Genomic DNA, 27965 nt, shown 5'->3' with positions numbered 1-27965 from the left:
CCTGATGATTGACGTAAGCCACTGACATTATGTTGTCCGACAGCAACCTGATAAACTGGGCTGAAGCTAACTCAGGCCAGGCCAGAAGAGCATTGAAGATTGCCCTCAGCTCTAGGATGTTTATGGGAAGAACCGATTCCTCCCGAGTCCATAGATCCTGAGCCTTTAATGAGCCCATTCCTGGGTGATTGTGGTCACAATCACCCAGGAAGGTCTGCGAAAGCAGGTTCCCTGGGAGAGAAGATCCTGAGACAACCACCACAGAAGAGAATCTAGTCACCTGATCCAGAACAATTCGTGGAGACAGATCTGCATAATCCCCGTTCCATTGTCTGAGCATGGAAAACTGCAGAGGCCTGAGATGGAACCGAGCAAACGGAATGATGTCCATAGCTGACACCATCAGACCAATTACCTCCATACACTGAGCCACTGACGGCTGAGGAGAGGACTGAAGGACAAGAGTTGAAGATCTTTGTTCTTCTAGCTTCTGTCAGAAAGATCTTCATCTCTAGATAATTTATAATGGTTCCAATGGGACACGATATCTACCTCCCAGGGATCTGGAACATCCCGAACCCAAGCTTGAGCAAAAAAGAAAAGTCTGCCCCCACAAGATCCACTCCCGGATCGGGGGCAGACCCTTCATGCTGACTGAGTCAGCAACTGGCTTCTTAGATTGCTTGCCCTTACTCCAGGACTGATTGGACTTCCAAGAGGGCTTAGACTGATACTGCTTGGAGGAGGAAGGGGAAGACTTACCAGAGAAGTTATGAAAGGAAAGAAAATTACTCTGACGACCTTTCTGTTTATTTCTCTTATCCTGAGGAAGAGAATGCCCCTTTCCCGTAATATCAGAAATAATCTCTGCCAAACCCGGCCCAAACAAGGTCTTATCCTTGTAAGGAATGGACAAAAGCTTAGATTTAGAGGACACATCCGCAGACCAGGACTTCAACCATAAGGCCCTGAGTGCCTGAACAGCAAAGCCAGAAATCTTTGCTCCCAATTTAATGACCTGTAAAGAAGCATCCGCAATAAAGGAATTGGCCAACTTCAAGGCCTTAATTCTATCCTGAATCTCCTCAAGGAGTATCCTGCTGAATAGATTCAGACAAAGCATCAAACCAATATGCTGCCACACTAGTAAAAGTAGCAATACACACAGAAGGCTGCCATTGAAACCCCTGGTGAACATATATCCTTTTAAGCAACGCCTCCAACTTCTTATCCATGGGATCCTTGAAAGAACAACTATCCCCAATAGGAATAGTGGTTCTCTTAGCCAAGGTGGAAATTGCTCCCTCCACCTTTGGAACCGTCTGCCAAGATCCATTGATGGAATCAGAAATAGGAAACATCTTCCTAAAAATTGGAGAAACAGAAAAAGGAATCCCAGGTTTCTCCCATTCCCGTGCAATAATCTATGAAATACGATCTGGAACAGGAAGAAATTCCACCACGGAAGGAACTTCAAAAAACTTATTAAACTTACTAGACTTCTTAGGAGTAACTATGACCGTTGCGTCAGTCATCCAAGGTAGCCAAAACCTCCATGAGTAACAAACCTCCTTAAGCTCAAGCTTAAACCTGAAAGAAACAACCTCAGCATCAGAAGAAGGAATTACACTGTCAGAATCTGAAATTTCACCCTCAGATGACACAGAAGTATCTTCCTCTTCAGACCTATGGGAAGAAACACTTGACATAACTGCAACAGAGTCAGAAACCTTACACTTCCTTTTGCGCTTCCCCTGCAACACAGGAAAAGCAGACAAAGCCTTAGATACTGCAGAAGATATATGGGTAGCCATATCCTGCAAAGAAAAACCAACCTGAGACTAAATGCAGGGCACTGCGTGAGGAGAGGATAAGGAATGGGCTGATTGGGGAGAAAGCTGCGGAATAGCTTGAACAGGAGACTCTTGAACAACATCCGCCTTAGACAATGAAGGCTCTGAATCAAAAAGCCTATCCCTGTAATGCAAGGTTCTCTCAATACATGGGGAGCAAAAAGGGATCTAAACATAAAGTGCAAGTAACAGCTTGCAAGTCCTCGCAGACCTTCCTGGGTCCATCTTCCACAAAGATTAAACAAAATGAATTTAGTTCAGAAAAAAACTGCAGAAAAAATGCACCCAAAATAAAAACGTTTCTATCCCTTTAAGAAATAACGTTAACCAAAAATGCCCAATAATAAAAAGAACCCCGAGTCCTTACTAAGCACCTCTACACCTCAACAAGCCTTGCTGAGGTGCTTACCTAACCTCCAAAACAATCCAGACTCCACTCTCACAGCAACCACTCTGATCGTAACTACAGAGAAGAAGCTGACAACCTCCTACTTCCGTTATAACGAAGCTACTGAGAGAAAGAGCGTGCAAAACTCGCGGCAAGCAAACTCCGCCCATCGTGGGCGTATACAACCACATTCCGGCCAGCATGACACTAAACTCAGCAAACAGCCGCCGGGAGTAAAAGAGCCACATGCATAACCTTAAGTAAAACAACACACACCTTCATTCAGAGAGCCGTAACAAGGAGAGCAAAGTAACACTCCTAAATAACAGGAGAGAGCCATAAAACTAAATATTCTAACAGTGCCCCACAAAACTGCCACAAGTTAAAAACCAGCACACAAGCAGGAACAATAACCCAAAATTTAACCCAATAAGTGCCAACTTTCTGCTCCCAAACAGAAACAGCACTTACCTCCATAACAAACTGCCCGGCAGCAGGGCAGCTCACAAAGTTTGAAAGGCATTACTCCTCACATGGACCTGTGGAAACAAAAAAAGACTGAGTAAACCTACTCAGGCTTTTAAAGAAGGGCAGCACAAACTACTTGGGAGGCACAGTGGGGATTATACCCCACAAGTTCCCAAAAGCCACCACTGCTCTACTGAAGAGACTGACATGACTACGGCTAAACCCCAAAAGACCAGAGCAAACTTGCTCTGCCTAAAAAAAAAACCTCTTGATTGAAGAATCAGACACCTAACTTTACCCCTCCTTGCAACTGATACAAGCAAAGAGAATGACTGAGGGTTGTGGGTAAGGGAGTGGTATTTAACAGCTTTGCTGTGGTGCTCTTTGCCTCCTCCTGCTGGTCAGTAGTGATATTCCCAACAGTAATTATGATGATCCGTGGACTCACTGTGTCATTAGAAAGAAAAAAGGTTTGCAAGTCACTTTAATCTACAGGATATGAAATCACCTTTTTGCACATGCTGATCTGCATCACTGCATAGTTGATGAGGGCTTCTTTTAGATCCAGATTCTTCTGTTCCTTAAAGCGTTCAATCTCCTGCCAGGAGTTCTTCACAAACTCTCTGAAAACAACAGTGATCCAACGTCAAAGCTTAACAAGCCTGGGAAGTTCGGAAACAGCTGTGTTACACGTACAGTTCAGAACTATGTTGTTTTGCCCAAGCCTATATAGTTTGTAGATTAGAACGGTTTTATTGACTAGACAAAAAAAGAGTAGTATAGATAGGCTGGTGTTGTGAACTTCTCTCATCTAAAGCTATACCACCTTTACCACAAACATCAAAGGGTACTAGCTAAATGTGTCTAGGAAACAATTTTTGGGACCAGGAGTAACTTATGGAGCTGGAAGCCTACCTGGGAGAGATCACTGTACCTCATTCAGACAATCCCCTGAAGTACTGGGCAGTTAATAAACTGAGATTTAATGGCCCAAAAATATATATGTTCAGCTTAGCGTCAAACGTCCTTACTGATAAAAGAAACAGACTTATAGCTGAACATGCAGATATGCTTCTGTTCCTTAAAAAGAACTTGCCACTAACTTTTGAAAATGGTATTCTAATTGCTAGATTATTATTATTGGTTATTTGTAGAGCGCCAACAGATTCTGCATCGCTATAAACAAAGGGGAGTACAACAAAACAATTAAAGGGATCGAATGGGTAGAGGGCCCTGCCAAGAGTTGCACTGTTGTAATTCACTCTAAAGAAGGTGATCTACAAACAGCTGGACTCTTAGGCTTACATGCTAAGGGGGTTCAGGGGATAGCAATGGAGTAGTGGAAATGGTATAAAGTAAGGTCAGCATAGTTTATATGCATCTTTGAACAGTAGAGTCTTTAGGGAGCGCTTGAAGCTTTCAAAACTAGGGGAGAGTCTTGTGGGGCGAGGCAGAGAGTTCCACAAGATGGGAGCCAGTCTGGAGAAGTCTAGTAAACGGGAGTACGATGAGGTAACCAGAGAGGAGGAGAGTAGGAGGTCATGAGCAGAGCGAAGGGGACGGGAGGGAGAGTATCTGGAGACAAGGTCTGAGATATAGGGGGGAGCAGTGCAGTTGAGGGCTTTGTATGTCAGAGTGAGAATTTTGTGTTTGATCCTAGAGGCAAGAGGAAGCCAGTGAAGGGATTGGCAGAGAGGAGCAGCAGATGAAGAGAGACGTGTAAGGAAGATGAGTCTAGCAAAGGCATTCATTATGGATTGTAAGGGAGCTAGGAGGCAGGTCGGGAGACCAGAGAGGACAGAGTTGCAGTAATCAAGTCGGGAAAGAATGAGATAGTGGATTAAAATCTTAGTTGTATCTTGTGTAAGGAAGTGTCTAATTTTGGAGATGTTTTTAAGGTGGAAGCGGCAGGCTTTAGCCAAGGACTGAATGTGAGGAGTGAGGGAAAGATCTGAGTCAAATGTGACCCCGAGACATCGGGCATGTGGGGTAGGGGTAATGATGGAGTTGTCGACAGTTAGAGATATTGGGGGTGGAGATTTTGGAAGAAGGGGGGAAAATGAGGAGCTCAGTTTTGGAGAGATTTAGCTTGAGGTAGTGGGAGGACATCCAGGAAGAGATGTGAGAAAGACAGTTAGTGACACGGGTTAGCAAGGAAGGAGATAGGTCTGGTGTGGAGAAGTAGATTTGGGTGTCATCGGCATACAAATGATATTGGAAACCGTGGGACTTAATTAGGGAGCCTAGTGATGATGTATAGATTGAGAAGAGAAGGGGACCGAGGACAGAGCCTTGCGGTACTCCGACAGAATGTGGTGATGGGGAAGAGGAGGCCCCAGAGAAGGCTACACTGAAGGTACGGTTTGATAGGTAGGAAGAGAGCCACGAAAGGGCTGTGTCACAGTTGCCGAAGGATTGGAGGGTTTGGAGCAAAAGAGGGTGGTCGACAGTGTCAAAGACTGCGAACAGATCAAGAAGGATAAGCAGAGAGAAGTGGCCTTTTGATTTTGCTGTAAGTAGGTCGTTGGTGCCCTTAACAATAGCGGTCTCTGTGGAGTGATAGGGACGAAATCCAGATTGCAGCAGGTCAAGAAGGGAGTTTAACGTAAGGAAATGGGATAGGCGTGCATATACTAGTTTTTCAAGAAGCTTTGAAGCAAGAGGGAGGAGGGAAATAGGGCGGTAGTTGGATGGGGAGGTAGGATCAAGGGAAGGTTTTTTGAGGATAGGTGTGACCAGTGTATGTTTCATCGATGAGGGAAATGTACCAGTGCTGAGGGAGAGGTTGAAAATGTGTGTTAGTATAGGGATAAGGGTAGCAGAGAGGGAGGGGTGTAGCTGTGAGGGGATAGGGTAAAGGGGACAGGTAGTGAGGTGAGAGCGCAGTATAAGTGCCGAAACTTCTTCCTCAGTAACAGGGGAGAATGAACTAATTTCAGGTTATGAGGGTTGTGGTTGAGTGAGAGTATTTGAGGGGGGGGGGAGAGAATGGAATTATGTTGAGAGCTGATTTCATGTCTGATGGAGTCAATTTTGTTAATGAAGTGGCTGGCAAAGTCTTGAGCTGACAGAGAAGTTGTATTAGGAAGTGGGGGAGGACGGAGGAGAGCATTGAAAGTGGAGAACAGACGTTTTGGGTTTGAAGAAAGATTAGAGATAAGAGTAGAGAAGTAGTGTTGCTTGTGGAGATTAAGGGCAGAATAGTAGGAGTTCAAGATGAATTTGTAATGAAGAAAATCAACTGAGCTCTGTGATTTTCTCCAATGCCGTTCAGCAGTATGGGAACATCTGCGTAGGTACTGTGTCAGAGGAGTATGCCAGGGCTGGGGATGAGTGTGTGATTTCCGAGCAATGGTAAGAGGGGCGAGATTGTCAAGGACGGATATAAGGGTGGAATTATAGTGGCAGATGGATTGTTCAGGGCAGGAAAAGGAGGAGAAGGATGAGAGGAGTGGTTTAAGAGAATTAGCAAGTTGTTGCTGATCTAAAGACATAGTGCTTCTGTCAAGTTTGGTGTGAGGAGTAGGAGGGAGAGTTGTAGGAAGGGATGATATGTTGCAAGTAAGGAGATGGTGATCAGAAAGAGGAAAAGGGGAGTTTGAGAAGTTTGAGAGAGTGCATCAATAGCTAAAGATCAGGTCAAGAGAGTGGCCGTCTTTGTGAGTGGGAGAATCAGTCCATTGTGACCGAAAGAGGAAGTGAGTTGCAGAAGTTGTTTAGCAGATGAGGCAGTGGGATTGTTAAGGGGGATGTTGAAGTCACCAAGAATGAGGGCAGGGGTGTCTGAGGAAAGGAAATAGGGTAGCCAGGCAGCCAAGTGTTCTAGAAATTGAGTTGAGGAGCCAGGGGGTCGGTATATAACTGCAACACGTACAGAGAGAGGGGAGAATAAGCGAATCATGTGGGTTTCGAATGAGGGAAAAGTGAGGGAAGAGATAGGATTTATTTGTTGAAAGGTGCAACGAGAGGAAAGTAAAATACCTACACCACCTCCTTGTCTGTTACCAGACCTAGGAGTGTGGCTGAAGTGGAAACCCCCATGTGACAGAGCAGCAGTGGATGCTGTGTCTAGGGGAGAGAGCCAGGTTTCTGTTAGGTCCAGAAGGTTGAGGGAGCGGGAGATGAAGAGTTCATGTATAGAAGTGAGCTTGTTGCAAACAGAGCGAGAGTTCCAGAGTGCACAAATGAAAGGGGTAGTTGCTTTAGATGCAAGAGGAATGTGAGTAAGGTGTGCAGAGTCTATGGGATGGTACACATGGATGTGCATGGCTTGTCAGTGGTTGGGGACCAGGATTAGGGGAGATGTCACCAGCAGTAAGTAGAAGCAAGAGGGAGAGTGACATGAGATGAGATACAGATTTGCAGTAGTGAGACTGCTTTTGAGATGAGCTGCAGGGGGGAGAGAGAGTGTTTAGGAATAGGTAAAGTTCATGAGTAGAAAAGTAAGGAGCGTTTGAGAGAGATGGGCTAATGAACAGTGCAGGGGGAGAGGGAGAAAGAGTAATTGAATAGTGTAGTTTGTTATAGAGACAAAGGGTAGCAAAAAGGAATATGAATATATTGAGCATTTTTACAGAATTGGGAACCAGTTAGAAACATAAGACACAGAATTACTGTAACAATTGCATAAGGGAACAAAAGGTATATGAAACATAATATAACAAAAGTACTGTGTATTCTATAGGGTTAAGGGAATGGAAGGATGTGCTGATCAGTGTTTGCACTTGTCATTTCAGGAGAGTGAAAGTTGTGTGGGAGACTATCTATAAATGAGGAAATGAGCTTGGGGTGGGTGGGGTGAGGGGTAGGGTGGGAGGGAAGCGGTTTTCCAGAAGGCTACCTGTAGTAAGTTAGAGGGCAGTTGAAGCAGCGGAATGGAAAAGTCTGTGTATTTTCTCTGAGTTTTGGGAGAGAATGTGTTTCAAATCAAGCTGAAGGAGAGAGAATATGAGGTTAATGTTGGTCCAGCAAGAGTGTGTTAAAGGAGTGGGAGGGTACATTTAAGCTGAGGGTCAATCATGCAGAAACAAAAAAAAAAAATCAACAAAATATTACAAAGATAAGATTGAGGTATACCAGGGATAAAATAAGACCATTAAACAAAGACAGATAAATGAGTATGAGCTGCTTAAACTAATTTAACATAATGGAAGACAAAGTTGATAAAATTGCAAAGAGCTAGAGGTATGCAAATTATGACTAGCACAGCCTGTAATTACAAAGTCGTGGTAGTATATACATTTAAATTAAAAAACAAAACAAAATGAATTATCACTAAATATACAAACACATACAATAAAACAAATTGGTAGGTAAAATATAATGAAGCTGTTTTCCAGAAGGCTACCTGTAGTAAGTTAGAGGGCAGTTGAAGCAGCTGAATGGAAAAGTCTGTATTTCTTCTGTTAAGTGTGATCAGTCCACGGGTCATTATTACTTCTGGGATATTACTCCTCCCCAACAGGAAGTGCAAGAGGATTCACCCAGCAGAGCTGCATATAGCTCCTCCCCTCTACGTCACTCCCAGTCATTCTCTTGCACCCAACGACTAGATAGGATGTGTGAGAGGACTATGGTGATTATACTTAGTTTTATATCTTCAATCAAAAGTTTGTTATTTTAAAATAGCACCAGAGTGTGTTATTACCTCTCTGGCAGAGTTTGAAGAAGAATCTACCAGAGTTTTTGCTATGATTTTAGCCGGAGTAGTTAAGATCATATTGCTGTTTCTCGGCCATCTGAGGAGAGGTAAACTTCAGATCAGGGGACAGCGGACAGATGAATCTGCATAGAGGTATGTAGCAGCTTTTATTTTCTGACAATGGAATTGATGAGAAAATCCTGCCATACCGATATAATGTCATGTATGTATACTTTACACTTCAGTATTCTGGGGAATGGTACTTCACTAGAATTACATAAGAAGTACATAAAGCTGTTTAATAACTAGAAATTATGTTTAACGTTTTTGCTGGAATGTAAAATCGTTTTCATTTGCTGAGGTACTGAGTGAATAAATGTTTTGGGCACTATTTTTCCACTTGGCAGTTGCTTAATCTTTTTTCTGACAGTTTCTGTTCTCTCTCACTGCTGTGTGTGAGGGGGAGGGGCCGTTTTTTGGCGCTTTTGCTACGCATCAGATATTTCAGTCAGCAGCTCATTGTATTTCCTGCATGATCCGGTTCATCTCTACAGAGCTCAGGGGTCTTCAAAACTTATTTTGAGGGAGGTAATTTCTCTCAGCAGAGCTGTGAGAATTATAGTTGACTGAGACAAAAAACGTTTATTCTGTAATTTGTTTCCTGCTTTCAGAATTTGTTATCTTTGCTAATGGGATTAAACCTTTGCTAAAGTTGTGTTGTTTATAAGGATTGAGGCTATAACTGTTTCAATTTATTAATTTTCAACTGTCATAGATCTTCTGTGCTTCTTAAAGGCACAGTACGTTTTTAATATTATTCTAATTGAATTGTATTCCAAGTTGCAAGTTTATTTGCTAGTGTGTTAAACATGTCTGATTCAGAGGAAGATACCTGTGTCATTTGTTGCAATGCCAAGTGGAGCCCAATAGAAATTTATGTACTAACTGTATTGATGCTACTTTAAATAAAAGTCAATCTGTACAAATTGAACAAATTTCACCAAACAACGAGGGGAGAGTTATGCCGACTAACTCGCCTCACGTGTCAGTACCTGCATCTCCCGCTCGGGAGGTGCGTGATATTGTAGCGCCGAGTACATCTGGGCGGCCATTACAAATCACATTACAGGATATGGCTACTGTTATGACTGAAGTTTTGGCTAAATTACCAGAACTAAGAGGTAAGCGTGATCACTCTGGGGTGAGAACAGAGTGCGCTGATAATATTAGGGCCATGTCAGACACTGCGTCACAGGTGGCAGAACATGAGGACGGAGAACTTCATTCTGTGGGTGACGGTTCTGATCCAAACAGACTGGATTCAGATATTTCAAATTTTAAATTTAAACTGGAAAACCTCCGTGTATTACTAGGGGAGGTGTTAGCGGCTCTGAATGATTGTAACACAGTTGCAATACCAGAAAAAATGTGTAGGTTGGATAAATATTTTGCGGTACCGGCGAGTACTGAGGTTTTTCCTATACCTAAGAGACTTACTGAAATTGTTACTAAGGAGTGGGATAGACCCGGTGTACCGTTCTCACCCCCTCCGATATTTAGAAAAATGTTTCCAATAGACGCCACCACACGGGACTTATGGCAAACGGTCCCTAAGGTGGAGGGAGCAGTTTCTACTTTAGCTAAGCGTACCACTATCCCGGTGGAGGATAGCTGTGCTTTTTCAGATCCAATGGATAAAAAATTAGAGGGTTACCTTAAGAAAATGTTTGTTCAACAAGGGTTTATATTGCAACCCCTTGCATGCATTGCGCCGATCACGGCTGCAGCGGCATTCTGGATTGAGTCTCTGGAAGAGAACATTAGTTCAGCTACTCTGGACGACATTACGGACAGGCTTAGAGTCCTTAAACTAGCTAATTCATTCATTTCGGAGGCCGTAGTACATCTTACTAAACTTACGGCGAAGAATTCAGGATTCGCCATTCAGGCACGCAGGGCGCTGTGGCTAAAATCCTGGTCAGCTGATGTTACTTCTAAGTCTAAATTGCTTAATATACCTTTCAAAGGGCAGACCTTATTCGGGCCCGGGTTGAAAGAGATTATCGCTGACATTACAGGAGGTAAAGGCCATGCCCTGCCTCAGGACAAAGCCAAAGCTAAGGCTAGACAGTCTAATTTTCGTTCCTTTCGTAATTTCAAAGCAGGAGCAGCATCAACTTCCTCTGCACCAAAACAGGAAGGAGCTGTTGCTCGCTACAGACAAGGCTGGAAACCTAACCAGTCCTGGAACAAGGGCAAGCAGACCAGGAAACCTGCTGCTGCCCCTAAAACAGCATGAATTGAGGGCCCCCGATCCGGGATCGGATCTAGTGGGGGGCAGACTTTCTCTCTTCGCCCAGGCTTGGGCAAGAGATGTCCAGGATCCCTGGGCGCTAGAGATAATATCTCAGGGATACCTTCTGGACTTCAAATACTCTCCTCCAAGAGAGAGATTTCATCTGTCAAGGTTGTCAACAATCCAGACAAAGAAAGAGGCGTTTCTACGCTGCGTACAAGAGCTCTTGTTAATGGGAGTAATCCATCCAGTTCCACGATCGGAACAGGGACAGGGGTTTTACTCAAATCTGTTTGTGGTTCCCAAAAAAGAGGGAACTTTCAGACCAATCCTGGACTTAAAGATCCTAAACAAATTCCTAAGAGTTCCATCGTTCAAGATGGAGACTATTCGGACAATTTTACCTATGATCCAAGAGGGTCAGTACATGACCACTGTAGATTTAAAAGATGCTTACCTTCACATACCGATTCACAAAGATCATTACCGGTACCTAAGGTTTGCCTTCCTAGACAGGCATTACCAGTTTGTGGCTCTTCCATTCGGATTGGCTACAGCTCCAAGAATCTTCACAAAGGTTCTGGGTGCTCTTCTGGCGGTACTAAGACCGCGGGGAATCTCGGTAGCTCCATACCTAGACGACATTCTAATACAAGCTTCAAGCTTTCAAACTGCCAAGTCTCATACAGAGTTAGTACTGGCATTTCTAAGGTCACATGGATGGAAGGTGAACGAAAAGAAAAGTTCACTCGTTCCACTCACAAGAGTTCCCTTCCTGGGGACTCTTATAGATTCTGTAGAAATGAAGATTTACCTGACAGAGGACAGGCTAACAAGACTTCAAAGTGCTTGCCGCACCCTTCATTCCATTCAACACCCGTCAGTGGCTCAATGCATGGAGGTAATCGGCTTAATGGTAGCGGCAATGGACATAGTACCCTTTGCACGCTTACACCTCAGACTACTGCAACTATGCATGCTAAGTCAGTGGAATGGGGATTACTCAGACTTATCCCCTTCTCTGAATCTGGATCAAGAGACCAGAAATTCTCTTCTATGGTGGCTTTCTCGGCCACATCTGTCCAGGGGGATGCCATTCAGCAGACCAGACTGGACAATTGTAACAACAGACGCCAGCCTTCTAGGTTGGGGTGCCGTCTGGAATTCTCTGAAGGCTCAGGGACAATGGAGTCAGGAGGAGAGTCTCCTGCCAATAAACATTCTGGAATTGAGAGCAGTTCTCAATGCCCTCCTGGCTTGGCCCCAGTTGACAACTCGGGGGTTCATCAGGTTTCAGTCGGACAACATCACGACTGTAGCTTACATCAACCATCAGGGAGGGACAAGAAGCTCCCTAGCTATGATGGAAGTATCAAAGATAATTCGCTGGGCAGAGTCTCACTCTTGCCACCTGTCAGCAATCCACATCCCGGGAGTGGAGAACTGGGAGGCGGATTTCTTAAGTCGTCAGACTTTTCATCCGGGGGAGTGGGAACTCCATCCGGAGGTCTTTGCCCAAATACTTCGACGTTGGGGCAAACCAGAGATAGATCTCATGGCGTCTCGATAGAACGCCAAGCTTCCTCGTTACGGGTCCAGATCCAGGGATCCAGGAGCAGTCCTGATAGATGCCCTGACAGCACCTTGGGACTTCAGGATGGCTTACGTGTTTCCACCCTTCCCGATGCTTCCTCGATTGATTGCCAGAATCAAACAAGAGAGAGCATCAGTGATTCTAATAGCACCTGCGTGGCCACGCAGGACTTGGTATGCAGACCTGGTGGACATGTCATCCTGTCCACCTTGGTCTCTACCTCTGAAACAGGACCTTCTGATACAGGGTCCCTTCAAACATCAAAATCTAACTTCTCTGAAGCTGACTGCTTGGAAATTGAACGCTTGATTTTATCAAGACGTGGGTTTTCTGAGTCAGTTATTGATACCTTAATACAGGCTAGGAAACCTGTTACCAGAAAGATTTACCATAAGATATGGCGTAAATACCTATATTGGTGTGAATCCAAAGGTTACTCTTGGAGTAAGGTTAGGATTCCTAGGATATTGTCTTTTCTACAAGAAGGTTTAGAAAAGGGTTTATCTGCTAGTTCATTAAAGGGACAGATCTCAGCTCTGTCCATTCTGTTACACAAACGTCTGTCAGAAGTTCCTGACGTCCAGGCTTTTTGTCAGGCTTTGGCCAGGATTAAGCCTGTGTTTAAAACTGTTGCTCCACCATGGAGTTTAAACCTGGTTCTTAATGTTTTACAGGGCGTTCCGTTTGAACCCCTTCATTCCATTGATATAAAGTTGTTATCTTGGAAAGTTCTATTTTTAATGGCTATTTCCTCGGCTCGAAGAGTCTCTGAATTATCAGCCTTACATTGTGATTCTCCTTATTTGATTTTTCATTCGGATAAGGTAGTTCTGCGTACTAAACCTGGGTTCTTACCTAAGGTAGTTACTAACAGGAATATCAATCAAGAGATTGTTGTTCCTTCTTTGTGCCCAAATCCTTCTTCAAAGAAGGAACGTCTACTGCACAACCTGGATGTAGTCCGTGCTCTAAAATTTTACTTACAGGCAACTAAGGAATTTCGACAAACGTCTTCTCTGTTTGTCGTTTACTCTGGGCAGAGGAGAGGTCAAAAAGCTTCTGCTACCTCTCTTTCTTTTTGGCTTCGTAGCACAATTCGTTTAGCTTATGAGACTGCTGGACAGCAGCCTCCTGAAAGAATTACAGCTCATTCTACTAGAGCTGTGGCTTCCACTTGGGCCTTCAAGAATGAGGCCTCTGTTGAGCAGATTTGCAAGGCTGCAACTTGGTCTTCGCTTCATACTTTTTCCAAATTTTACAAATTTGACACTTTTGCTTCATCGGAGGCTATTTTTGGGAGAAAGGTTCTTCAGGCAGTGGTTCCTTCTGTATAAAGAGCCTGCCTATCCCTCCCGTCATCCGTGTACTTTTGCTTTGGTATTGGTATCCCAGAAGTAATGATGACCCGTGGACTGATCACACTTAACAGAAGAAAACATAATTTATGCTTACCTGATAAATTCCTTTCTTCTGTAGTGTGATCAGTCCACGGCCCGCCCTGTTTTTAAGGCAGGTAAATATTTTTTAATTTATACTCCAGTCACCACTTCACCCTTGGTTTTTCCTTTCTCGTTGGTCCTTGGTCGAATGACTGGGAGTGACGTAGAGGGGAGGAGCTATATGCAGCTCTGCTGGGTGAATCCTCTTGCACTTCCTGTTGGGGAGGAGTAATATCCCAGAAGTAATAATGACCCGTGGACTGATCACACTACAGAAGAAAGGAATTTATCAGGTAAGCATAAATTATGTTTTTCTCAGAGTTTTGGGAGAGAATGTGTTTCAAATTAAGCTGTAGTAAGTTAGAGGGCAGTTGAAGCATCTGAATGGAAAAGTCTGTATTTTCTCTGAGTTTTGGGAGAGAATGTGTTTCAAATCAAGCTGCAGTAAGTTAGAGAAAATACACAGACTTTTCCATTCAGCTGCTTCAACTGCCCTCTGAGTTTTGGGAGAGAACGTGTTTCAAATCAAGCTGAAGGAGAGAGAATATTAGGTTAATGTTGGTCCAGCAAGAGTGTGTTAAATAATGCCAGTAATAATGCTAGTTCTCATCTTGCACAATTATGCTCAAAACATACTGTACTCTGAGAAACAGCCTTAGCTTATATAATTGCAGGAAGAGTGTTCATAGGACAAATTAAGTTAATTCCTATGAACACTCATCCTACAATTTTAGGACTAGATTTAGATTACAATTGATTGGTAAGCTTTACCAATGCTCTGTTCACATTTCCAACTCCATAGACGTTAATGGAGTTGGACATGTAATGAGAGCATTGGCAAAGCTTACCAGTCAATGTAATCTATCCCATAGTGTTCCCCATGATTAAACAGTGCACTGTTATATTTTTTACTGTATTGCACTTTTGGTTGGTTGTGATTTTACATTCGTTATTTATTGCTGTTATATTAATATATTTTATTGTAATATTTTTATTTATAAACATGTTCTGTGAAATTTCTTTGAGTTTTTACAACTTTGTGACAAGCAAATAAAACGTATTATTTCATGTCTTTTGAGTTACAGTTCCTCATAATTATAAAGAATCTATCTTAAATCATTATTTTGTATTGTGCTTGAGAAACTGTCAGATAACATAAAAAAATTATATATATATATATATATATATATATATATATATATATATATATATATATATATATCCCTCACAAATGCTGCCCCACCCTACCTGTCCTCACTCATCAACAAATATACTCCTGCCCGCCCCCTAAGATCCAACAATGACCTGCTTCTTGCGTCCTCTACCATAGCCTCCTCTCATGCTAGACTACAGGACTTCTCTTGTGCGGCACCAACCCTATGGAAAGCACTTCCTTGAGCTGTCAGACTTGCCCCTAACCTCTCCTCCTTTAAACGTTCCCTAAAAGACCTTTCTGTTCAGGGAAGCTTATCACCCCAACTTATTAAACTAACTTCACTTAACCAACAGTTGCCCTCTATCTCCTCACTCATATCATTCTCATCTTTGCAGTCCCCACCTCCTGTTTCCCATCCTCCTACCCATCTAGATTGTAAGTTCCCACGGGAATAGGGCCCTCAATTCCCCCTGTATTTGTCTGTAAAATTTTGTCTTTTATTGTATTGTTTCTCCATTGTACGGTTATCATTGTACCTATATATATACATACATACACATACATACACACGTTTACAAATGTATGTAAAGCTTAAAAATGTCAGCATTTCTAGTCACCAAAATTATATTGGTTTGGTTGAGTGTTTGTGGAGTTATTAAATGTTAAAAAAAGGATACTTAAAAAGGGACATTATACACATTTTTTCTTTACATAAATGTTTTGTAGATGTTTTATTGCTATAGCCCATAAAGTGTTTTTTTTTTTTTTTTTTAATTTATAGTCTTGCTTATTTTTAAATAACATTGCTCTGATTTTCAGACTCCTAACCAAGACCCAAAGTTTTAGGAGCATACCAACAGATACCTACTTCAGCTTGCTCCTGTTTGTGTAAAGGGTCTTTTCATATGCAAAAGAAGGGGGAGGGGGGAGTGTCTTATTTCCCACTTGCAGTGGACTTTCCAACTCCCTTTTCAACAGAGCGAAACTGAGAGCTTCTAAGTAAGTTTTTAAACAGTTTTATACTGGATTTTTATATCTGTATCTGTGCATCTTATTCTTTATATTAGTGTCTATTACATGCAGTTATATGAAAATTGGTGCATAATGTCCCTTTAAAGGGACAGTTTACAATATAATTTTTATTGTTTTAAAATATAGATAATCCCTTTATTATCCATTCCCCAACTTTGCTTAACCAACAGTTATATTAATATACTTTTTACCTCTGTGATTAGCTTGTAGCTAGGCATCTTCAGACAGCCCCCTGATCACATTATTTAATTTTTTTAATCTATTGACTTGCATTTAGTACAGTGTTGTGCTAAATCTTAAAGGGACAGTATATCAAAGTTGTTTTTCCCTTAATGGGTTTCCAATAACTTTTTTTTACCAGCTGCAGTATATACAATGTATGAGATTTGCTTTTTAAGGCTTATTTGTGTATAGGAATGAGCAGATTTTCGCCTAGATTTAAAGTTTGGCGTTAGCCGTCAAAAGCAACGTTGAGGGGTCCCAACGCTGCTTTTTACCGCCCGCTGGTATTTAGAGTCAGACAGGAAAGGGTCTACTGCTCACTTTCTTTCCGCGCCTCGATCCCCTTACGTCAATTGCGTATCCTATCTTTTCTATGGGATTTGCCTAACGCTGGTATTACGAGTCTTGGAAGAAGTGAGCGGTACAGCCTCTACCGACAAGACGTCTACCGTCAAAAAGTCAGTAGTTAAGAGCTTTATGGGCGAACGCGGGAACATAAAGCTCTTAACTACTGTGCTATAAAGTACACTAACACCCATAAACTACCTATGAACCCCTAATCCGAGGGCCCCCCCACATCGCCAACCCTATAATAAAATTTTTTAACCCCTAGTCTGCCGCTCCGGACACTGCCGCAACCTATATTAAACCTATGAACCCCTAATCTGCTGCCCCTAACATCGCCGACACCTACATTATATTTATTAACCCCTAATCTGCCCCCCCCCCCCCCGAACGTCGCCGCCACCTACCTACAATTATTAACCCCTAATCTGCCGACCGGACCTCGCCGCCACTATAATAAATGTATTAACCCCTAAACCGCCTTGCAAACACTATAATAAATTGTATTAACCCCTAATCTGCCCTCCCTAACATCGCTGCCACCTACCTACAAATATTAACCCCTAATCTGCCGCCCCAACGTCGCAGCTACTATAATAAAGTTATTAACCCCTAAACCTAAGTCTAACCCTAACACACCCCTAACTTAAATATAATTCAAATTAATCTAAATACATTTACTATAATTAAATTATTCATATTTAAAACTAAATACTTACCTATAAAATAAACCCTAATATAGCTACAATATAATTAATAGTTACATTGTAGCTATTTTAGGATTTATATTTATTTTACATACAACTTTGTATTTATTTTAACTAGGTACAATAGCTATTAAATAGTTATTAACTATTTAATAGTTACCTAGTTAAAATAATTACAAAATTACCTGTAAAATAAATCCTAACCTAAGTTACAAATACACCTAACACTACACTATCAATCAATTAAATAAATTACCTACAATTAGCTAAACTAAAATACAATTAAATAAACTAATCTATAATACAAAAAAAATAAACACTAAATTACAGAAAATAAAAAAAATTACAAATAGTTTAAACTAATTACACCTAATCTAAGCCCCCTAATAAAATAAAAAAGCCCCCCAAAATAATAAAATGCCCTACCCTATTCTAAATTACAAAGTAATCAGCTCTTTTACCAGCCCTTAAAAGGGCTTTTTGCGGGGCATTGCCCCAAAGTAATCAGCTCTTTTACCAGAAAAAAAATACAACCCCCCCCAACATTAAAACCCACCACCCACATACCCCTACTCTAACCCACCCAACCCCCCCGAAGATCTCCCTACCTTGAGTCGTCTTCACCCAGCCGGGCTGAATTCTTCATCCAAGCGGAGCAAGAAGAGGTCCTCCATCCAGTAGAAGTCTTCATTGTAGTAAATTTATTTAGATTAATTTAAATTATATTTAATTTAGAGGGGTGTTAGGGTTAGATTTAGGTTTAGGGGTTAATAACTTTGTTATAGTAGCGGCGACATTGGGGCGGCAGATTAGGGGTTAAAATTTGTAGGTAGGTGGCGGCGATGTTAGGGAGGGCAGATTAGGGGTTAATACAATTTATTATAGTGTTTGTGAGGCGGGAGTGCGGAGGTTTAGGGGTTAATACATTTATTATAGTGGCGGCGAAATCCGGTCGGCAGATTAGGGGTTAATAAGTGTAGGTAGGTGGCGGCAGATTAGGGGGTAATACATACAATATAGGTGTCGGCGATGTTAGGGGCAGTAGATTAGGGGTTCATAGCTATAATGTAGGTGTCAGCGATAGCGGGGGCAGCAGATTAGGGGTTAATAAGTGTAAGGTTAGGGGTGTTTAGACTCGGGGTTCATGTTAGGGTGTATGGTGTAGACTTAGAGAGTGTTTCCCCATAGGAAACAATGGGGCTGCGTTAGGAGCTGAACGCTGCTTTTTTGCAGGTGTTAGGTTTTTTTCCAGCCAGCTCAGCCCCATTGTTTCCTATGGGGATATCGTGCACAAGCACAAGCACGTTTTTCCAGCTTACCGCTACCGTAGGCAACGCTGGTATTGAGGGTTGAAGTGGAGCTAAGCTCCCTTTTCTGAGGCTAACGCAGCCATTCAGACAACTCTAAATACCAGCGTTGTCTTAAGGGTGCGCTGGAAAAAAAAGCAGCGCTAGCACCACGGGTCTTTACCGACAAAACTCTAAATCTAGGCGTTTGTGTTTTAAAGCCACAACCTAATAAAATGGGTTGAGCTGGTAGGTATAATCAGATCTCATTACTTTATAACATTGTGTACATATACCTGCTTCTTTATCTTATATCTGTCCATAAACCAATCACCAATACTTGGAGAGAACAATGGAAAATTAACATTTTATTACCTTATCTCTTCTATAACCCACTGGGAGTGTAATTTATTCTGCTGGCTGTGTTTACACAGCTTGGCCTTGAGGCCAAAAACTTTCAGAATGGGTGGGGATACCACAGGCTAAATAAAACGATTTAAAATGCCAATATAAGGGTAATGGAAAAAAATTATGCTTACCAGATAATTTCCTTTTCTTCTGATGGAAAGAGTCCACAGCTGCATTCATTACTTTTGGGAATTAAGAACCTGGCCACCACCAGTAGGAGGCAAAGACACCCCAGCCAAAGGCTTAAATACTCCTCCCACTCCCCTCATCCCCCAGTCATTCTGCCGAGGAACAAGGAACAGTAGAAGAAATATCAGGGTGAAAGGTGCCAGAAGAAACAAAAGGGACTCCCCACAGAAAATTATGGGTGGGGAGCTGTAGACTCTTTCCATCAGAAGAAAAGGAAATTATCAGGTAAGCTGCATTCATTACTTTTGGGAAAACAATACCCAAGCTATAGAGGACACTGAATGCCAAGACGAGAGGGTACAATATGCGGTCCATACAGAGGGCACCAGGCATGAACCTCTACCCATAAAAAAAACCTGCTTCGATGAACGTCCTGCCACGTATACTATATGTGCTCCAGACGGTGCCCATTCCCCTTCCCTTGAATTTCCTAACTAACCTTCAAAATGTAATATTTGACTACATATGGGACAGAAGAAAAGCGAGAATAAATAAAAAACGTATGTGTATTCATATCAAAAATGGTGGGTTGGGAGTCCCTAATCTAAAGAAATATAGTCAGGCTGTCTTCTTACAAAGGGTGGTAGATTGGTTCACAAATTACGAGCATAAGGCATGGGTTAGGCTGGAACATGACCTTACAGAACAGAGACACCTGGGAACACTGTGCTGGCAGAGGCGGTCGACATTCTCAGATAAGATTTCCCAAAATACACCCATTTTAGAAACTCTTAAAACATGGGACAGGATCCTGATTGAATACCCACACATATCATCCAGGTTTTCACCACTGACTCCTCTTACAGATAATGTAGACTTTGCACCAGGGGCTGGTCTGCTCAGACAATCCCTTACCACGCAGAATAAAAGAGTAATTATGATGGCACACTTGGGTAACGAACATCACCTCTATACAAGTACAGAGCTGACGGAAGCAGGGTTTCCTATATTCAACAATTGGTATACTTTAAGGCAATGCCATTCTTACATCTACAAACATAAGGAGAGGAATAATCTTCTACGCACACTTACCCCGTTTGAGGCTCTATGCAACTCTACCTCACCCATTAGAAGAACCCTCTCTCTTACCTACTCCATTTTACAATCCTCAACAAATACACCACATTACATAGACAGCTGGGAAAATGAACTTGAAATAGATTTGTCACAAAGTCAGATCACAGGTATTTTCGGCAGTAACTAAGGTATCTGCTTCTAGTAGGCTGATTGAGATGAACCTTAAATTAATCCAGAGGTGGTATCTCACACCCGTTAGAATTCACAAACTTTTTCCTAAAAGTAGCAAACTTTGCTGGAGATGTGGGGAACATCTGGGCACCATGTCACACATATGGTGGACCTGCCCCCTTATAGAAAAAGTCAGGGACGAGATAGCTCGAGAAATGTCAAAGATGGTGGGAATTACATTACCAACAGACCCACTTATATGGTTATTCAATATCACACCACATAAGACTCCCAAGGACAAAAGGAACTTAATCTTTGTAGGTAGTAATAGCATTAAAAAACTGGTGGTGGGGAGTTGGAATAGTAGGCTAGTACCGAATATTGCACAGTGGTTAAACACTTTTAATCAGATCCTAGAACTTGAAGAATACACTTATTTAACCAATAAGAGATTAGACACATATGCCCAAATGAAGATGATGTGGGAGGAATATGTGAATTCTAGAACCCAGGCTTCATAGACTCTACCTGGGGTCCAATTATAAGTTTCAAGCAGATAAATTGCGAGAGTTAAAATTCCGACACTGTTACTGCTATTGTTGTTGTTATTTGTTATGTTATGATGTACTTTCCATTGTTAAAATGACAGCGGTACCCAATATTTACATGTAGTGCATTCCAGAAACGGAGGATTTTTTGTTATTTTCTTTCTCACTGAAAAACATGTATTATGCATTGTATGTAAATTTTCTCTAATACCTTAATAAAGCTGTCTTTAATAAAAATAAAAAAACCAAAAAAAAACAAAACCAAAAAAAAAAAAACAAAAAACAAAACAAAAAAAAAACAAAAAAAAAAACCAAAAAAAAAACCAGCAGCAGAGAAAAAAAAATTAAAAGGAAAAGCCCCAAGGACACTGACCCATAGCTTAGTCCAGAAGCCAAACAAGAGACCGCAAAAACGGACTCAACTGAGCCAACAGTCCTCCAGGAGACAACGTCGCCCAACAGACTGTCCCCCACCACTCACCCAACACTTATGAAGGGGACACCAGCCTAAACCCCCAAGGTGACAAGGCAAAGGAGAACCGAGAAAACCAAAAGGTCCCCTAATCCATAAAAAGTAACACCTCCAATAATGAGCCCAGCTCACAAAAACCCAAATGGGCACCAAAAAAAAGGAGGCCACGTTTATACCAAGCGAAACCCGGGACAAGACCAGGCACAGAGACAGAAAAGTCTGCTCTCCCACATCCTGCAAGCACTGAAATGCAACTGAAGGCAAAGTCCTCCCTAAAGTATTTAACCACATAAAATGTACAACAGACCCAGGCGAAAAACCCGAGTTGAAAACACAGAGGTCATATCAGGACGACACAAGGGTACTTGCAAGGAAGTAGAAGCAGCCAAGCAAGAAACAGACTGCAAAAGCAACCCCCAGAAAGAGGGCACGCTCTAGGCAACCTAAGCCGCTGAACCTACAAACAGGTCTCTAAAAAGGTGAACACAAAACCTCAATCGAGGCCCCCCCGAGGAAGGAGAGTATACACTCAGAACCCAAAGGAAGAGTAAACCCTCTTCTGAAAATCTAGGGAGCTAGTTGAAAGGTAAATCTATATATAGCAGACTGAGCTAACAGGATAGATCTCAACAAGCTCACACATCCAGAGGAGACTGCGGCCTGAATGCAGCACCTTAGACCGCTCGGCCATCCTGACCTACAGACCCACACCCAGCTGGACCAACCCAGCCTCAGGGATCCAAAAAAGGGGAACAGAAGAATCCTGAAAATGGTACAGGAACGAGCGTAAGGATAGCACAGCCATCCCCACAGAGTACAGGTAATACCCGACTCTAAACCAGATGACAAGGCCATAGACTCAAGGATCTAGCAAGAAAAAGGCCCAACAAGTCTTGCTTGGAGCCAGCAAGACTCCAGGGGGGACGAAACCACCCACGTTTCCACCTCCCAATCCAGAAGACTCCATCTCCATAGGGAGGATAATATCCCCTAAAGAAAAGGGATAAAGCCGGAAGGGCAACAAGTGTCCTCAAGGCCCAAGGCCACGGCTAATGGGAAGATAAATCCCAAACAAAGATGTTCTAGAAAGGATTCCCCTACAAGTAGCTTACCAAGCAGACACACAGCCAACCCATTCGCCTGCAGAGCAGGGAATCCATGGGTTACAATGGCAAGCTGACCAAGGGAATGCAACCCTAAGGCGCGCCAGAAATTGGGCATCCAGCGTCAGCAGCTGTGTATGAATCAACAACCCTTGAGGCGCAAAGCCACAAAGCTAACCACTAGGTTACATGGGCTGCTTTGTTGAATGAGTAACAAATACTCCGAAAACCAGGCCAACCATGACCAGGTCAGGTAGATGGAGCAAAGACATAGCCCAAATTCCCACCGTGGAACCCCCGACCAGCCCTGGGATCCAAGATTCCAAAAACACCCAAGACTTGGTCAGGAAAAAGCCAAGAGAAGCCTCAGCAACCAGAAGTCTCAGGGAGAAAACAGACTCAGGCACCAAATAGTTCAGGCAAACCTTACCCTAGAACTGAACACCCCAACTGGCCCAAAAAGTCAGACACAAGGGATATGGAAGCATATCCAGAGAATGCAGATAGCGAGAACTCGAAAACTCCGACCAAAGGAAGGAACCACCCCTAGCTAAAGTCCAACGCTCCAAGGAGCAAGCCGAGAAGTCGTATGAAGAGACTTCTCAAAGCCTCAGGACAACACAAGGGATACCTTGAGGTCAAAAACACCCTTCTAGCAGGGCTAGACTCCCCATCACCTCCATCCTGGGACGAAAGGCAAAGAATGACTGGGGGATGAGGGGAGTGGGAGGAGTATTTAAGCCTTTGGCTGGGGTGTCTTTGCCGCCTCCTGGTGTTGGTCAGGTTCTTAATTCCCAAAAGTAATGAATGCAGCTGTGGACTCTTTCCATTTAAGAAGAAAATACTTGTAAACAAATTAATACACTCCAGCAGGTAAAGTGGATAATTGGGAACAAATTAAAGGGGAGCAATGTTGAGTAAACTGTCCCTTTAAATAACTCCTCGTGCATGAAAACAATGTTATCTATATGGCCCACATGAACTAGCAGTCTGCTGTTGTGAAAGGCAAATACAAAAGCAAGTGAAAAGAGGCTGTCTAAAGTTGCTTAGAAACAGGCAGAGATTTAAAAGTTTAAATGTTATAAAGTATATTAATATATCAATGTTGGTTGTGCAAAGCTGGGGAATCATCAGTAAAGGCATTAACTCTCTTTTTAAACAACAGCATTTTTTGTGTAGATTGTCCCTTTAATCCCTTTTTTACCTATTCACCAGTTTTGCATAACCTTCAGTTATATGGATATACTTTTTACCTCTGATTACCCTGTATTTAAACCTCTGCAGAATGGCCCCTTATCTAAGGGCTGTTTACGACTTGCATTTTAGCAATCTCATTTATAACTAAACACATCTATATGGTACACATTAAAGGGACAGTCAACCCAAAATTAGTTTTATATCTATAAAGTTGCCATAGATCGTTTTTTACAAATATATCCCAGTTTTTATAGATATTCCGTTTGCAAGTAAAATCACTTTTGCCACTGCTACCGTTTGAAAATGTCTGTCTGGCTCCTCCCCTTTTTTGTCATCTGTGAAATCACTTCTTGTGTTCCCTGTAATTTTTCTAACTTACTCGTAACCGGCTTTTGTGCATGCGCGATGCGCCTATTGTACTGTTGGCCGGGGAACTTTTTCAGTTTTCGTAATATTCCCTTTCTGTAGTGTTTGTAGTATAAGTATCGCCTCCAGCACTTACAAGATATAGTATAAAGCAGTTTGCTCATGTTGATTTTCTGAGATGTTCTGCAAACTGGTCTCATTTTGTGCTAAACCTCCTGTCAATGTTTTAGCCATGGCAAGCCTCTCAGTCCCTTGCAGGTCACATTAGGGTGTTCACTAGATGGAGTTTCCAGTGCTTTGTCAATCAGTCTGGCAGCTAGTGGGTTAATAAAACAGGGCAGAAAATGACTGCATGATAGGGAAAAATAATTTACACCATTTTTGTGGAATGTAAAATATTCTGACTTTCCAGACTGCACATATTATTGGAGTTTGTAAGACAAAGTTATTATGTGATAAGGGCCAGAGATTATTTTGAGTGATTTCTGGTTATTATAAAGGCATTTACTAGTCTGATATATACTGTTTGCCGTATCACATTCGGTGGTAACAGAGCGCGGTGTAGTGCGAGTCTATCCCATATCTGACATCTTGCGTCTGCTCTGTGCTGTATGAGGGCTATACACAGAGTATGATGTATTGGGGTATCTGCTCTGCGCTGTATGAAGGCTGCACTTGCAGTATGATGTATTGGGGTGTCTGCTCTGTGCTATATGAGGGCACCCCAATACATCATACTGTGCATGCAGCCCTCTGGACATATTTGCAAATCCCTACAATAGAATGTCAGATATGGGATAGACTCACACTAAACCGCGCTCTGTTACCACCGAATGTGATACGGCAAAAAACATAATTTATGTAAGAACTTACCTGATAAATTCATTTCTTTCATATTAACAAGAGTCCATGAGCTAGTGACGTATGGGATACACATTCCTACCAGGAGGGGCAAAGTTTCCCAAACCTTAAAATGCCTATAAATACACCCCTCACCACACCCACAAATCAGTTTAACGAATAGCCAAGAAGTGGGGTGATAAGAAAAAAAGTGCGAAGCATATAAAATAAGGAATTGGAATAATTGTGCTTTATACAAAAAAATCATAACCACCACAAAAAAGGGTGGGCCTCATGGACTCTTGTTAATATGAAAGAAATGAATTTATCAGGTAAGTTCTTACATAAATTATGTTTTCTTTCATGTAATTAACAAGAGTCCATGAGCTAGTGACGTATGGGATAATGACTACCCAAGATGTGGATCTTTCCACACAAGAGTCACTAGAGAGGGAGGGATAAAATAAAGACAGCCAATTCCTGCTGAAAATAATCCACACCCAAAATAAAGTTTAACAAAAAACATAAGCAGAAGATTCAAACTGAAACCGCTGCCTGAAGAACTTTTCTACCAAAAAACTGCTTCAGAAGAAGAAAATACATCAAAATGGTAGAATTTAGTAAAAGTATGCAAAGAGGACCAAGTTGCTGCTTTGCAGATCTGCATCCGAAGCTTCATTCCTAAACGCCCAGGAAGTAGATACTGACCTAGTAGAATGAGCTGTAATTCTCTGAGGCGGAATTTTACCCGACTCAACATAGGCAAGATGAATTAAAGATTTCAACCAAGATGCCAAAGAAATGGCAGAAGCTTTCTGGCCTTTCCTAGAACCGGAAAAGATAACAAAGAGACTAGAAGTCTTACAGAAAGATTTCGTAGCTTCAACATAATATTTCAAAGCTCTAACAACATCCAAAGAATGCAACGATTTCTCCTTAGAATTCTTAGGATTAGGACATAATGAAGGAACCACAATTTCTCTACTAATGTTGTTGGAATTCACAACTTTAGGTAAAAATTCAAAAGAAGTTCGCAACACCGCCTTATCCTGATGAAGAATCAGAAAAGGAGACTCACAAGAAAGAGCAGATAATTCAGAAACTCTTCTGGCAGAAGAGATGGCCAAAAGGAACAAAACTTTCCAAGAAAGTAATTTAATATCCAATGAATGCATAGGTTCAAATGGAGGAGCTTGAAGAGCCCCCAGAACCAAATTCAAACTCCAAGGAGGAGAAATTGACTTAATGACAGGCTTTATACGAACCAAAGCTTGTACAAAACAATGAATATCAGGAAGAATAGCAATCTTTCTGTGAAAAAGAACAGAAAGAGCAGAGATTTGACCTTTCAAGGAACTTGCGGACAAACCCTTATCTAAACCATCCTGAAGAAATTGTAATATTCTCGGTATTCTAAAAGAATGCCAAGAAAAATGATGAGAAAGACACCAAGAAATATAAGTCTTCCAGACTCTATAATATATATCTCTCTGGATACAGATTTACGAGCCTGTAACATAGTATTAATCACAGAGTCAGAGAAACCTCTTTGACCAAGAATCAAGCGTTCAATCTCCATACCTTTAAATTTAAGGATTTCAGATCCTGATGGAAAAAAGGACCTTGAGACAAAAGGTCTGGTCTTAACGGAAGAGTCCACGGTTGGCAAGAGGCCATCCGGACAAGATCCGCATACCAAAACCTGTGAGGCCATGCCGGAGCTACCAGCAGAACAAACGAGCATTCCTTCAGAATCTTGGAGATTACTCTTGGAAGAAGAACTAGAGGCGGAAGATATAGGCAGGATGATACTTCCAAGGAAGTGAAAATGCATCCACTGCCTCCGCCTGAGGATCCCGGGATCTGGACAGATACCTGGGAAGTTTCTTGTTTAGATGAGAAGCCATCAGATCTATTTCTGGAAGTTCCCACATTTGAACAATCTGAAGAAATACCTCTGGGTGAAGAGACCATTCGCCCGGATGCAACGTTTGGCGACTGAGATAATCCGCTTTCCAATTGTCCATACCTGGGATATAAACCGCAGAGATTAGACAGGAGCTGGATTCCGCCCAAACCAAAATTCGAGATACTTCTTTCATAGCCAGAGGACTGTGAGTCCCTCCTTGATGATTGATGTATGCCACAGTTGTGACATTGTCTTATCTGAAAACAATGAACAACTCTCTCCTCAGAAGAGGCCAAGACTGAAGAGCTCTGAAAATTGCACGGAGTTCCAAAATATTGATCGGAAATCTCACCTCCTGAGATTCCCAAACCCCTTGTGCCGTCAGATACCCCCACACAGCTCCCCAACCTGTAAGACTTGTATCTGTTGAGATTATAGTCCAGGTCGGAAGAACAAAGAAGCCCCCTGAACTAAACGATGGTGATCTGTCCACCATGTCAGAGAGTGTCGTAAAATCGGTTTAAAGATATTAATTGAGATATCTTTGAGTAATCCCTGCACCATTGGTTCAGCATACAGAGCTGAAGAGGTCGCATGTGAAAACGAGCAAAGGAGATCGCATCTGATGCGGCAGTCCTAAGACCCAACATTTCCATGCATAAGGCTACCAAAGGGAATGATTGTGACTGAAGGTTTTGACAAGCTGATATCAATGTTAAACTTCTCTTGTCTGACAAGGACAGAGTCATAGACACTGAATTTATCTAGAAACCTAAAAAGGTTACCCTTGTCTGAGGAATCAATGAACTGATTGGTAAATTGATCCTCCAACCATGAACTTGAAAAAACAACACAAGTCGATTCGTATGAGATTCTTCGAAAATGAGAAGACTGAGCAAGTACCAAGATATCGTCCAAATAAGGAAATACCAAAACCCTATTCTCTGATTACAGAAAGAAGGGCACCGAGAACCTTTGAAAAAAATTCTTGGAACTGAGGCTAGGCCAAACAGTAGAAAACGTAATCTGCCCCATACCAGCTGAGCTGGAATAAGGGCCGCACCTTCATAGGTACTTAGGAGCTGGCTATAGGTTTCTATAAGGCTTGGATATATTCCAAACTGGAAATAGTTTCCAAACTGATACCGCTCCTGAGGATGAAGGATCAGGCTTTTGTTCCTTGTTGTGAGGAAAGGAACGAAATGATTATTTACCCTGGAAAGAAAGGGAAAGCAAAGTTGACTTAGAAGACATGTCAGTATTCCAAGTTTAATCCATAAAGCTTTTCTAGCTAAAATAGCTAGAGACATATACCTGA

At 42.1% G+C, this 27965-nt stretch overlaps 1 protein-coding gene across 2 annotated transcripts in view; it reads right to left on the bottom strand.

The window, feature by feature from the left end:
* Positions 1-27965, bottom strand: part of SNX4 (sorting nexin 4) — a 327445-nt gene that overhangs the window by 48077 nt on the left and 251403 nt on the right. The window contains exon 13 of one of the 2 annotated variants that reach the window (XM_053698050.1): positions 3218-3332. The exons of the other annotated variant lie outside the window; for it this stretch is intronic. Coding sequence (XP_053554025.1) covers positions 3218-3332 — 115 coding nt within the window. The remainder of the gene's footprint in view (positions 1-3217; positions 3333-27965) is intronic. 2 annotated transcript variants of the gene reach the window in all.

The sequence above is a fragment of the Bombina bombina genome, chromosome 1 (genome assembly GCF_027579735.1).
Source record: "Bombina bombina isolate aBomBom1 chromosome 1, aBomBom1.pri, whole genome shotgun sequence".
NCBI lineage: Eukaryota > Metazoa > Chordata > Amphibia > Anura > Bombinatoridae > Bombina > Bombina bombina.
This window is presented reverse-complemented; position numbering and strand designations above follow the sequence as displayed.